Source organism: Hemitrygon akajei, chromosome 6 (genome assembly GCF_048418815.1).
Source record: "Hemitrygon akajei chromosome 6, sHemAka1.3, whole genome shotgun sequence".
In the NCBI taxonomy this organism is placed as follows: domain Eukaryota; kingdom Metazoa; phylum Chordata; class Chondrichthyes; order Myliobatiformes; family Dasyatidae; genus Hemitrygon; species Hemitrygon akajei.
Window position 1 is genome coordinate 19,767,410 of NC_133129.1, and position 12,589 is coordinate 19,779,998.

The 12,589-nt window shown below is 54.0% G+C and overlaps 1 protein-coding gene across 1 annotated transcript in view; it reads left to right on the forward strand.

Annotated features, from left to right (window-relative positions):
- The window catches only part of egflam (EGF-like, fibronectin type III and laminin G domains), a 79,097-nt gene that overhangs the window by 51,669 nt on the left and 14,839 nt on the right, over window positions 1-12,589 (forward strand). The window contains exons 11-12 of the mRNA XM_073047969.1: window positions 7,181-7,281; window positions 10,174-10,277. Of these exons, the coding sequence (XP_072904070.1) occupies window positions 7,181-7,281; window positions 10,174-10,277 (205 nt within the window). The remainder of the gene's footprint in view (window positions 1-7,180; window positions 7,282-10,173; window positions 10,278-12,589) is intronic.

Consider the following 12,589-nt stretch of genomic DNA (forward strand, 5'->3'; position numbering starts at 1 on the left):
GCCACCTAGTTTCTGACCCCGGGAGTGTGTGATGCGACAGTGTGACGGGATCTTCACTCTGTGTCTGACCGTGGGAGTGTGTGATGGGACAGTGTGGAGGGATCTTCACTCTGTGTCTGACCCTGGGAGTGTGTGATGGGACAGTGTAGAGGGATCTTCACTCTGTGTCTGACCGCGGGAGTGTGTGATGGGACAGCGTGGAGGGATCTTCACTCTGTGTCTGACCGCGGGAGTGTGTGATGTGACAGCATGGAGGGATCTTCACTCTGTGTCTGACCGCGGGAGTGTGTGATGGGACAGTGTGGAGTGATCTTCACTCTGTGTCTGACCCAAGGAATGTGTGATGCGACAGTGTGGGCAGAGCGCCACCTAGTGTCTGACCCAAGGAATGTGTGATGCGACAGTGTGGACAGAGCGCCACCTAGTGTCTGACCCAGGGAATGTGTGATGCGACATTGTGGACAGAGCGCCACCTAGTGTCTGACCCAGGGAATGTGTGATGGGACAGTGTGGAGGGAGCTTCACTCTGTCTCTGACCCTCGGACTGTGTTAATCGACCGTGTGAAGGGAGAGCCCCCTAGTGTCTAACCACAGGAGTGTGCGATGGGACAGTGTGCAGGGAGCGCCACCTAGTGTCTGACCCTGGGAATTTGTGATGGGACAGTGTGCAGGGAGCGCCACCTGGTGTCTGACCCTGGGAATGTGTGAATGGACAGTGTGGAGGGAGCGCCACCTAGTGTCTAACCACAGGAGTGTGTGATGGGACAGTGTGCAGGGAGCGCCACCTAGTGTCTGACCCTGGGAATGTGTGATGCGACAGTGTGGACAGAGCGCCACCTAGTGTCTGACACTCGGAATGTGTGATGCGACAGTGTGGTGGGAGCGCCACCTAGTGTCTGACCCTGGGAATATGTGATGCGACAAGTGTGGAGAGAGCGCCACCTAGTGCCTCACCCTGGGAATGTGTGATGGGACAGTGTAGAGGGAGTTTCATTCTGTGTCTGACCCTCGGAGTGTGTGAGGGGACAGTGTAGAGGGAGTTTCATTCTGTGTCTGACCCCGGGAGTGCGTGATGGGACAGTGTGGACACAGCGCCACCTAGTGTCTGACACTCGGAATGTGTGATGCGACAGTGTGGTGGGAGCGCCACCTAATGTCTGACCCTGGAAATGTGTGATGCGACAGTGTAGAGGGAGTACCACCTAGTGTCTGACCCCGGGAGTGCATGATTGGGCAGTGCAGACGGAGTGTCACTCTGTGTCTGACCCTCGGAGTGTGTGATGCGACAATGTGGAGGGAGTTTCACTCTGTGTCTGACCCTGGGAATGTGTGATACGACAGTGTAGAGGGAGCGCCACCTAGTGTCTCACAACGGGACTGCGTGATGGGACAGTGTAGAGAGAGCTTCACTCTGTGTCTCACCCCGGGAGTGTGTGATGCGACAGTGTGGAGGGAGTTTCACTCTGTGTCTGACTGCGGGAGTGTGTGATGGGACAGTGTGGAGGGAGTTTCACTCTGTGTCTGATCCCGGGAGTGTGTGATGGGACAGTGTAGAGGGAGCTTCACTCTGTGTCTCACCCCGGGAGTGTGTGATGCGACAGTGTGGAGGGAGTTTCACTCTGTGTCTGACCCCGGGAGTGTGTGATGGGACAGTGTGGAGGGAGTTTCACTCTGTGTCTGACCGCGGGAGTGTGTGATGGGACAGAGTGGAGGGAGCGCCACCTAGTTTCTGACCCCGGGAGTGTGTGATGCGACAGTGTGACGGGATCTTCACTCTGTGTCTGACCGTGGGAGTGTGTGATGGGACAGTGTGGAGGGATCTTCACTCTGTGTCTGACCCTGGGAGTGTGTGATGGGACAGTGTAGAGGGATCTTCACTCTGTGTCTGACCGCGGGAGTGTGTGATGGGACAGCGTGGAGGGATCTTCACTCTGTGTCTGACCGCGGGAGTGTGTGATGTGACAGCATGGAGGGATCTTCACTCTGTGTCTGACCGCGGGAGTGTGTGATGGGACAGTGTGGAGTGATCTTCACTCTGTGTCTGACCCAAGGAATGTGTGATGCGACAGTGTGGGCAGAGCGCCACCTAGTGTCTGACCCAAGGAATGTGTGATGCGACAGTGTGGACAGAGCGCCACCTAGTGTCTGACCCAGGGAATGTGTGATGCGACATTGTGGACAGAGCGCCACCTAGTGTCTGACCCAGGGAATGTGTGAATGGACAGTGTGGAGGGAGCGCCACCTAGTGTCTAACCACAGGAGTGTGTGATGGGACAGTGTGCAGGGAGCGCCACCTAGTGTCTGACCCTGGGAATGTGTGATGCGACAGTGTGGACAGAGCGCCACCTAGTGTCTGACACTCGGAATGTGTGATGCGACAGTGTGGTGGGAGCGCCACCTAGTGTCTGACCCTGGGAATATGTGATGCGACAAGTGTGGAGAGAGCGCCACCTAGTGCCTCACCCTGGGAATGTGTGATGGGACAGTGTAGAGGGAGTTTCATTCTGTGTCTGACCCTCGGAGTGTGTGAGGGGACAGTGTAGAGGGAGTTTCATTCTGTGTCTGACCCCGGGAGTGCGTGATGGGACAGTGTGGACACAGCGCCACCTAGTGTCTGACACTCGGAATGTGTGATGCGACAGTGTGGTGGGAGCGCCACCTAATGTCTGACCCTGGAAATGTGTGATGCGACAGTGTAGAGGGAGTACCACCTAGTGTCTGACCCCGGGAGTGCATGATTGGGCAGTGCAGACGGAGTGTCACTCTGTGTCTGACCCTCGGAGTGTGTGATGCGACAATGTGGAGGGAGTTTCACTCTGTGTCTGACCCTGGGAATGTGTGATACGACAGTGTAGAGGGAGCGCCACCTAGTGTCTCACAACGGGACTGCGTGATGGGACAGTGTAGAGAGAGCTTCACTCTGTGTCTCACCCCGGGAGTGTGTGATGCGACAGTGTGGAGGGAGTTTCACTCTGTGTCTGACTGCGGGAGTGTGTGATGGGACAGTGTGGAGGGAGTTTCACTCTGTGTCTGATCCCGGGAGTGTGTGATGGGACAGTGTAGAGGGAGCTTCACTCTGTGTCTCACCCCGGGAGTGTGTGATGCGACAGTGTGGAGGGAGTTTCACTCTGTGTCTGACCCCGGGAGTGTGTGATGGGACAGTGTGGAGGGAGTTTCACTCTGTGTCTGACCGCGGGAGTGTGTGATGGGACAGAGTGGAGGGAGCGCCACCTAGTTTCTGACCCCGGGAGTGTGTGATGCGACAGTGTGACGGGATCTTCACTCTGTGTCTGACCGTGGGAGTGTGTGATGGGACAGTGTGGAGGGATCTTCACTCTGTGTCTGACCCTGGGAGTGTGTGATGGGACAGTGTAGAGGGATCTTCACTCTGTGTCTGACCGCGGGAGTGTGTGATGGGACAGCGTGGAGGGATCTTCACTCTGTGTCTGACCGCGGGAGTGTGTGATGTGACAGCATGGAGGGATCTTCACTCTGTGTCTGACCGCGGGAGTGTGTGATGGGACAGTGTGGAGTGATCTTCACTCTGTGTCTGACCCAAGGAATGTGTGATGCGACAGTGTGGGCAGAGCGCCACCTAGTGTCTGACCCAAGGAATGTGTGATGCGACAGTGTGGACAGAGCGCCACCTAGTGTCTGACCCAGGGAATGTGTGATGCGACATTGTGGACAGAGCGCCACCTAGTGTCTGACCCAGGGAATGTGTGATGGGACAGTGTGGAGGGAGCTTCACTCTGTCTCTGACCCTCGGACTGTGTTAATCGACCGTGTGAAGGGAGAGCCCCCTAGTGTCTAACCACAGGAGTGTGCGATGGGACAGTGTGCAGGGAGCGCCACCTAGTGTCTGACCCTGGGAATTTGTGATGGGACAGTGTGCAGGGAGCGCCACCTGGTGTCTGACCCTGGGAATGTGTGAATGGACAGTGTGGAGGGAGCGCCACCTAGTGTCTAACCACAGGAGTGTGTGATGGGACAGTGTGCAGGGAGCGCCACCTAGTGTCTGACCCTGGGAATGTGTGATGCGACAGTGTGGACAGAGCGCCACCTAGTGTCTGACACTCGGAATGTGTGATGCGACAGTGTGGTGGGAGCGCCACCTAGTGTCTGACCCTGGGAATATGTGATGCGACAAGTGTGGAGAGAGCGCCACCTAGTGCCTCACCCTGGGAATGTGTGATGGGACAGTGTAGAGGGAGTTTCATTCTGTGTCTGACCCTCGGAGTGTGTGAGGGGACAGTGTAGAGGGAGTTTCATTCTGTGTCTGACCCCGGGAGTGCGTGATGGGACAGTGTGGACACAGCGCCACCTAGTGTCTGACACTCGGAATGTGTGATGCGACAGTGTGGTGGGAGCGCCACCTAATGTCTGACCCTGGAAATGTGTGATGCGACAGTGTAGAGGGAGTACCACCTAGTGTCTGACCCCGGGAGTGCATGATTGGGCAGTGCAGACGGAGTGTCACTCTGTGTCTGACCCTCGGAGTGTGTGATGCGACAATGTGGAGGGAGTTTCACTCTGTGTCTGACCCTGGGAATGTGTGATACGACAGTGTAGAGGGAGCGCCACCTAGTGTCTCACAACGGGACTGCGTGATGGGACAGTGTAGAGAGAGCTTCACTCTGTGTCTCACCCCGGGAGTGTGTGATGCGACAGTGTGGAGGGAGTTTCACTCTGTGTCTGACTGCGGGAGTGTGTGATGGGACAGTGTGGAGGGAGTTTCACTCTGTGTCTGATCCCGGGAGTGTGTGATGGGACAGTGTAGAGGGAGCTTCACTCTGTGTCTCACCCCGGGAGTGTGTGATGCGACAGTGTGGAGGGAGTTTCACTCTGTGTCTGACCCCGGGAGTGTGTGATGGGACAGTGTGGAGGGAGTTTCACTCTGTGTCTGACCGCGGGAGTGTGTGATGGGACAGAGTGGAGGGAGCGCCACCTAGTTTCTGACCCCGGGAGTGTGTGATGCGACAGTGTGACGGGATCTTCACTCTGTGTCTGACCGTGGGAGTGTGTGATGGGACAGTGTGGAGGGATCTTCACTCTGTGTCTGACCCTGGGAGTGTGTGATGGGACAGTGTAGAGGGATCTTCACTCTGTGTCTGACCGCGGGAGTGTGTGATGGGACAGCGTGGAGGGATCTTCACTCTGTGTCTGACCGCGGGAGTGTGTGATGTGACAGCATGGAGGGATCTTCACTCTGTGTCTGACCGCGGGAGTGTGTGATGGGACAGTGTGGAGTGATCTTCACTCTGTGTCTGACCCAAGGAATGTGTGATGCGACAGTGTGGGCAGAGCGCCACCTAGTGTCTGACCCAAGGAATGTGTGATGCGACAGTGTGGACAGAGCGCCACCTAGTGTCTGACCCAGGGAATGTGTGATGCGACATTGTGGACAGAGCGCCACCTAGTGTCTGACCCAGGGAATGTGTGATGCGACAGTGTGGAAGGAGCGCCACCTAGTGTCTGACACTTGGAATGTATGATGAGACAATGTGGTGGGAGCGCCACCTAGTGTCTGACCCTGGGAATATGTGATGCGACAAGTGTGGAGAGAGCGCCACCTAGTGCCTCACCCTGGGAATGTGTGATGGGACAGTGTAGAGGGAGTTTCATTCTGTGTCTGACCCCGGGAGTGTGTGATGGGACAGTGTAGAGGGAGCGCCACCTAGTGTCTGACCCCGGGAGTGTGTGATGGGACAGTGTAGAGGGAGTACCACCTAGTGTCTGACCCCGGGAGTGCATGATTGGACAGTGCAGACGGAGTGTCACTCTGTGTCTGACCCTCGGAGTGTGTGATGCGACAATGTGGAGGGAGTTTCACTCTGTGTCTGACCCTGGGAATGTGTGATGGGACAGTGTAGAGAGAGCTTCACTCTGTGTCTCACAACGGGACTGCGTGATGGGACAGTGTAGAGAGAGCTTGACTCTGTGTCTGACCCCGGGAGTGTGTGATGGGACAGTGTAGAGAGAGCTTCACTCTGTGTCTCACCCCGGGAGTGTGTGATGCGACAGTGTGGAGGGAGTTTCACTCTGTGTCTGACCGTGGGAGTGTGTGATGCGACAGTGTGACGGGATCTTCACTCTGTGTCTGACCGTGGGAGTGTGTGATGGGACAGTGTGGAGGGATCTTCACTCTGTGTCTGACCCTGGGAGTGTGTGATGGGACAGTGTAGAGGGATCTTCACTCTGTGTCTGACCGCGGGAGTGTGTGATGGGACAGCGTGGAAGGATCTTCACTCTGTGTCTGACCGCGGGAGTGTGTGATGGGACAGCGTGGAGGGATCTTCACTCTGTGTCTGACCGCGGGAGTGTGTGATGGGACAGCATGGAGGGATCTTCACTCTGTGTCTGACCGCGGGAGTGTGTGATGGGACAGTGTGGAGTGATCTTCACTCTGTGTCTGACCGCGGGAGTGTGTGATGGGACAGCGTGGAGGGATCTTCACTCTGTGTCTGACCCTGGGAGTGTGTGATGTGACAGTGTGGAGTGAGCTTCACTCTGTGTCTGACTCTGGGAGTGTGTGATGGGACAGTGTGGAGGGAGAACCACCTTGTGTCTGACGCTGGGAGTGTGTGAACAGATAGTGTAGTGTAGCGGGAGCTTCACTCTGTTAACAAGAGACAAATCTGCAGTCGCTGGAAATCCAGGCAACAGACACAAAATGCTCCTTCTCTCTCCCTTTTCTCTCTCCTTTTCCTTTCCTTGTCTCTCTTCTCTCTCAATCTATTTTTCTTCTCTCTCTCCCTCCTAATTTCTCTTCTTCTCATTCCCTCCTCTCTTTCCTTTCCTCCCCTCCCTATCTCCCCTCCTCTCTACCATGCTCTCTCTCCTTTCATCTGTCCATCTTTCTTCTCACTCTTCCTCTTTTTCCCTCCCCTCTCTTTTCTCTATTTCTCGCTCTCTCTTATTTCTCTTCACCTCCCTCTCTGCCTGCCACTCCTTCCCTCTCTCTCTCCCTCCTCTCCCTCCCAATCTTTCCCTTCCCCTCCTCCTTTCTCTATCCTTCCCTCTGTCTGTCCCTCTCTCTCTCACACACAGACACACCACTGATAGCAGCCTCTGACAAGGCTGACACACGTTCGTTCTGCAGAAAGGTCTCATTGTGACCCACCATGCCCACCCTCTCCCTCAGGGCTCCCACTGACCGGATCTCTCTCTGCCCTTTCAGATATCTCCATTCAGTACCCCAAGTTCTACGGACACTCTTACCTCACCTTTGAGCCCCTCAAGAACTCCTACCAACGCTTCCAGATGACCCTGGAGTTTAAGGTGAGTGATGGAATCGTGGTGGTGTAGCAGATCATGTGACACTATTACAGCCAGGGGGTGTCGGAGTTCAGAGTTCAATGCCTTTAGTAATGGGGTTCTCCATTCTCCCCGTGACTGCGTGGGTCTCCTCTGGGTGCTCCGGTTTCCTCCTGCAGTCTAAAGACATACCGGCTAGTTGGTTAATTGGTTATTGTAAATTGTCTTGTCATTAGGCTGGGGTTAAATCAGTGGGTCGCAGGGCGGTGTGGCTCGTTGGGCCAGAAGGCCTGTTCCACACTGTATCTCTAAATAAGTAAAATTATTAAGGCTTAGGGCTGGAGGTGAGATGACCCACAAATTCTGGGTCCATCGAGCCGGGGCTGGGGGTGAGTAACCCTTCTAATCGGGCCATTTGGTCTGTCAAATCTGCTCCTGTTTCATCATGGCTGATTGATTTTCCCTCTCAAGCCCATTTTCCTGTCTTCTTCTCGCAACCTTTGACGGCCTGAATAATCACAAACTACCAACCTCCACTTTAAATATACCCAATGAACTGGCTTCCCCAGCAATGAATTACAGATTCACCACCCTCTGGCTAAAGAAACTCCTCCTCTTCTCTGTTCTAAATGGACGTCCCTCTATTCTGAGGCTGTGCCCTCTGGCCCTACTCCCCTCTAATGGAGGGTGCGAAATGTTTGTGAGGTCAGCATCATTGATTGTGGGTGTGGGAGTGAATTGTGAGGGTTGTGAAGTGGATCTCCCCGATGTTTGGGGAGGGCGTTACCTTAACGTTCTCAGATTTGACTCAGATAGGCAGAAAGACACAGACTCCAGTTCTCTACAAAGCAACATTTATCAGGATTCAGAATCCGGTTCAATGTTGCTGGCATATGTCGTGGCAGCAGTATGTTAGTGAGGAAGTGTTCATTATCCATTCGGAAATCGGATGGCAGAGGGAAGATGCTGTTCCTGAATCATTGAGTGTGTGTCTTCAGGCTCCTGTACCTCCTGCCTGGTGGTAGCAACGAGAACAGGGCATGTCCTGGGTGATGGAGGTCCTTAATGATGGACACTGCCTTTCTGAGGCATCAGCTTTGAGGGAGTCCCCAGTGGTTGAGCAGCTGGTGCCCACGATGGAATTGTCTGAGTTTACAACTCTCTGCAGCTCTTCGCGATCCTGCACAGTGACAGCGCAGAACAGAGCAGGCATTACAGCCTTTGTCCAGTTGTGCGCAGGCCCCTCTCACTGCCGCACCCCTCCACAGTGCTGTTCACAACCAGCCCATCAGTGACGCCTGGAAAATCACCCCCCCGAACGCTCTACTTTCATACCCTCTCCACTGATATAAACATGGACCTTTACATTTCACCCTCTGAAACCATGGAATCAGATCCTGTATCGTTTGTCGCCTCTCTTCACAAGCCCAATTCAGAGTAAGTGTATTATCAGTGTACGTACGTATGCATCGTCCTATACAGCCCTGAGATGCATTTTCTTGTGGGCATTCTCCGTTAACCAGTAACCATAACAGAAAGACCAACCAACTTAGGCATTCAACCAAAAGACACTAACTATGGGAATATAAATGGAAAGAAACAGTAATAATAGCTGAATAAGCATTAACTAAAGAGAACATGAGATGAAGGGGTCTTGAAAGAGAGTCTCTAGGTTGTGGGAATATTTCAGTACTACAAAGACTACTCGTTCACCCAGTAATTCAACACACCACAGGCTCTCTCTCCCTAATAATGGAAAAAGAGGTGTCCCTGTTTCACAGTGAAAGGGGAGACGTAATAAACTCACTGACTTATGATGTTAAATGTCCGTTGTGTTGCGTTTTCCGAGCTCTGTGCCCAAAGAAATCGGGTCTCTGGGCACACAGCCAGCACGCTGCTTTCGATCTTCCATCTCCGACGACACCCCAGGCGATGGCACTGCTGTTGTATTGCATTCTCATGATTACAGTCAAGGTTCTCATGTAATGTTTTTATTTATTTACCGATAGAGCAGAGAGTAGCCACACCACCCAGCAACCCCCGACAACACAATTAACCTGAGCCGAATCAGGGGACAGCTTGGGCTGTGGGAGGAAACCGCAGGACCCGGGAAAGCCAGGCACTCCACGGGGAGGACGTACAGAGACTCCCGAGCACCCTCAGCTGTCATAGCGTCGCACTACGCAACCCGCACACCTACGGTTCCGTTACGTTCAGGGCCACAGTGGTGGGGAATCTTCCGACAAGCGCAAGGATTAACCCTTTACGATACAGAGGGATTGCCGTGCTTTGGGGGCAGTGGAGGCTGCGGTCAGAGGAGGTTGGAGGGCGAGGAATCACTGCCTCACTGCAAGAGGAGTTATGCGGCCCTCCTGCGGTGACGCAGGGCACCAGGTCTGTGTGTCCCTCCTGCATTTACACAGTCTGCCTGCGTTGATCCAATCTCACTAATTTACGCAGTCTCCACACTTATGCAGCCTGCCTGCATCTATGCAGCCCCCTTGCTCAGTCAAACCCCTCCTCATTTTACACAGCCCTTCCAGTTTATGCGGATTCCCTGCATGTGCGCAGTCCTAATGCATTTATGCAGTCTACATACATTTCTGCAGCCCTGTTGCTCCTATCAAGCCTTTAGCATCTACACAGTGGTTCTGTGTTTGTCCAGACATCTCGTATTTATGCAGATGCTCCATGTTTACACAGACCTCCCGTGTAAATGTATGCCAGTTTATCACAGCTGTGGGGAATGGCGGAGGGGACAGGGTTAACAGCGTGGTGAGGAAGGGAAAACGAGGGAGCTCAGACATAGCAGATTTGATGGGCCAAAGGGTCTCCTCGGGTGGCCCAGTGGGTGAGGTGGGGTGGGGCAGACCATGTGCTACCCAAGGCTGACAGCTCTGGCCGGTGTGTCCACAGGCAGAGGATAGCAATGACGGGCTGTTACTGTACTGCGGTGAGAACGAGATGGGACAAGGGGACTTCCTCTCCCTGGCCATCGTCCACAGGCACCTCCAGTTCAGGTCAGTTCTCTCAGCACACAGACCCATCCTGCGCTTAGGCAGCACTTTGGCGTTTACACAGCTCTCCCACGTCTCGAGCCCTCTGTCATACACAGTCCATTCCCATTTACACAGCTCTCCCACGTCTCGAGCCCTCTGTCATACACAGTCCATTCCCATTTACACAGCTCTCCCACGTCTCGAGCCCTCTGTCATACACAGTCCATTCCCATTTACACAGCTCTCCCACGTCTAGAGCCCTCTGCCATACACAGTCCATTCCCATTTACACAGCTCTCCCACGTCTAGAGCCCTCTGCCATACACAGTCCATTCCCGTTTACACAGCTCTCCCGCATCTAGAGCCCTCTGCCATACACCGTCCATTCCCATTTACACAGCTCTCCCATGTCTAGAGCCCTCTGCCATACACAGTCCATTCCCATTTACACAGCTCTCCCACGTCTAGAGCCCTCTGCCATACACAGTCCATTCCCATTTACACAGCTCTCCCACGTCTAGAGCCCTCTGCCATACACCGTCCATTCCCATTTACACAGCTCTCCCATGTCTAGAGCCCTCTGCCATACACAGTCCATTCCCATTTACACAGCTCTCCTGTGTCTAGAGCCCTCTGCCATACACAGTCCATTCCCATTTACACAGCTCTCCCACATCTAGAGCCCTCTGCCATACACCGTCCATTCCCGTTTACACAGCTCTCCCACATCTAGAGCCCTCTGTCATACACAGTCCATTCCCATTTACACAGCTCTCCCACATCTAGAGCCCTCTGCCATACACAGTCCATTCCCGTTTACACAGCTCTCCCACGTCTAGAGCCCTCTGCCATACACAGTCCATTCCCATTTACACAGCTCTCCCACGTCTAGAGCCCTCTGCCATACACAGTCCATTCCCATTTACACAGCTCTCCCACGTCTAGAGCCCTCTGCCATACACCGTCCATTCCCATTTACACAGCTCTCCCATGTCTAGAGCCCTCTGTCATACACAGTCCATTCCCATTTACACAGCTCTCCCACATCTAGAGCCCTCTGCCATACACCGTCCATTCCCGTTTACACAGCTCTCCCACATCTAGAGCCCTCTGTCATACACAGTCCATTCCCATTTACACAGCTCTCCCACATCTAGAGCCCTCTGCCATACACCGTCCATTCCCGTTTACACAGCTCTCCCACATCTAGAGCCCTCTGTCATACACCGTCCATTCCCATTTACACAGCTCTCCCACCTCTAGAGCCCTCTGCCATACACCGTCCATTCCCGTTTACACAGCTCTCCCACATCTAGAGCCCTCTGTCATACACAGTCCATTCCCATTTACACAGCTCTCCCACGTCTAGAGCCCTCTGTCATACACAGTCCATTCCCATTTACACAGCTCTCCCGCATCTAGAGCCCTCTGTCATACACAGTCCATTCCCGTTTACACAGCTCTCCCGCATCTAGAGCCCTCTGCCATACACAGTCCATTCCCATTTACACAGCTCTCCCGCATCTAGAGCCCTCTGTCATACACAGTCCATTCCCGTTTACACAGCTCTCCCGCATCTAGAGCCCTCTGTCATACACAGTCCATTCCCGTTTACACAGCTCTCCCGCATCTAGAGCCCTCTGCCATACACAGTCCATTCCCATTTACACAGCTCTCCCACGTCTAGAGCCCTCTGTCATACACAGTCCATTCCCGTTTACACAGCTCTCCCATGTCTCGAGCCCTCTGCCATACACAGTCCATTCCCGTTTACACAGCTCTCCCACGTCTAGAGCCCTCTGCCATACACAGTCCATTCCCATTTACACAGCTCTCCCATGTCTAGAGCCCTCTGTCATACACAGTCCATTCCCATTTACACAGCTCTCCCACGTCTAGAGCCCTCTGTCATACACAGTCCATTCCCATTTACACAGCTCTCCCATGTCTAGAGCCCTGTGCCATACACCGTCCATTCCCATTTACACAGCTCTCCCGTGTTTAGAGCCCTCTGTCATACACAGTCCATTCCCATTTACACAGCTCTCCCATGTCTAGAGCCCTCTGTCATACACAGTCCATTCCCATTTACACAGCTCTCCCGCATCTAGAGCCCTCTGTCATACACAGTCCATTCCCATTTACACAGCTCTCCCACGTCTAGAGCCCTCTGTCATACACAGTCCATTCCCGTTTACACAGCTCTCCCGCATCTAGAGCCCTCTGCCATACACAGTCCATTCCCATTTACACAGCTCTCCCATGTCTAGAGCCCTCTGCCATACACAGTCCATTCCCATTTACACAGCTCTCCCGTGTTTAGAGCCCTGTGC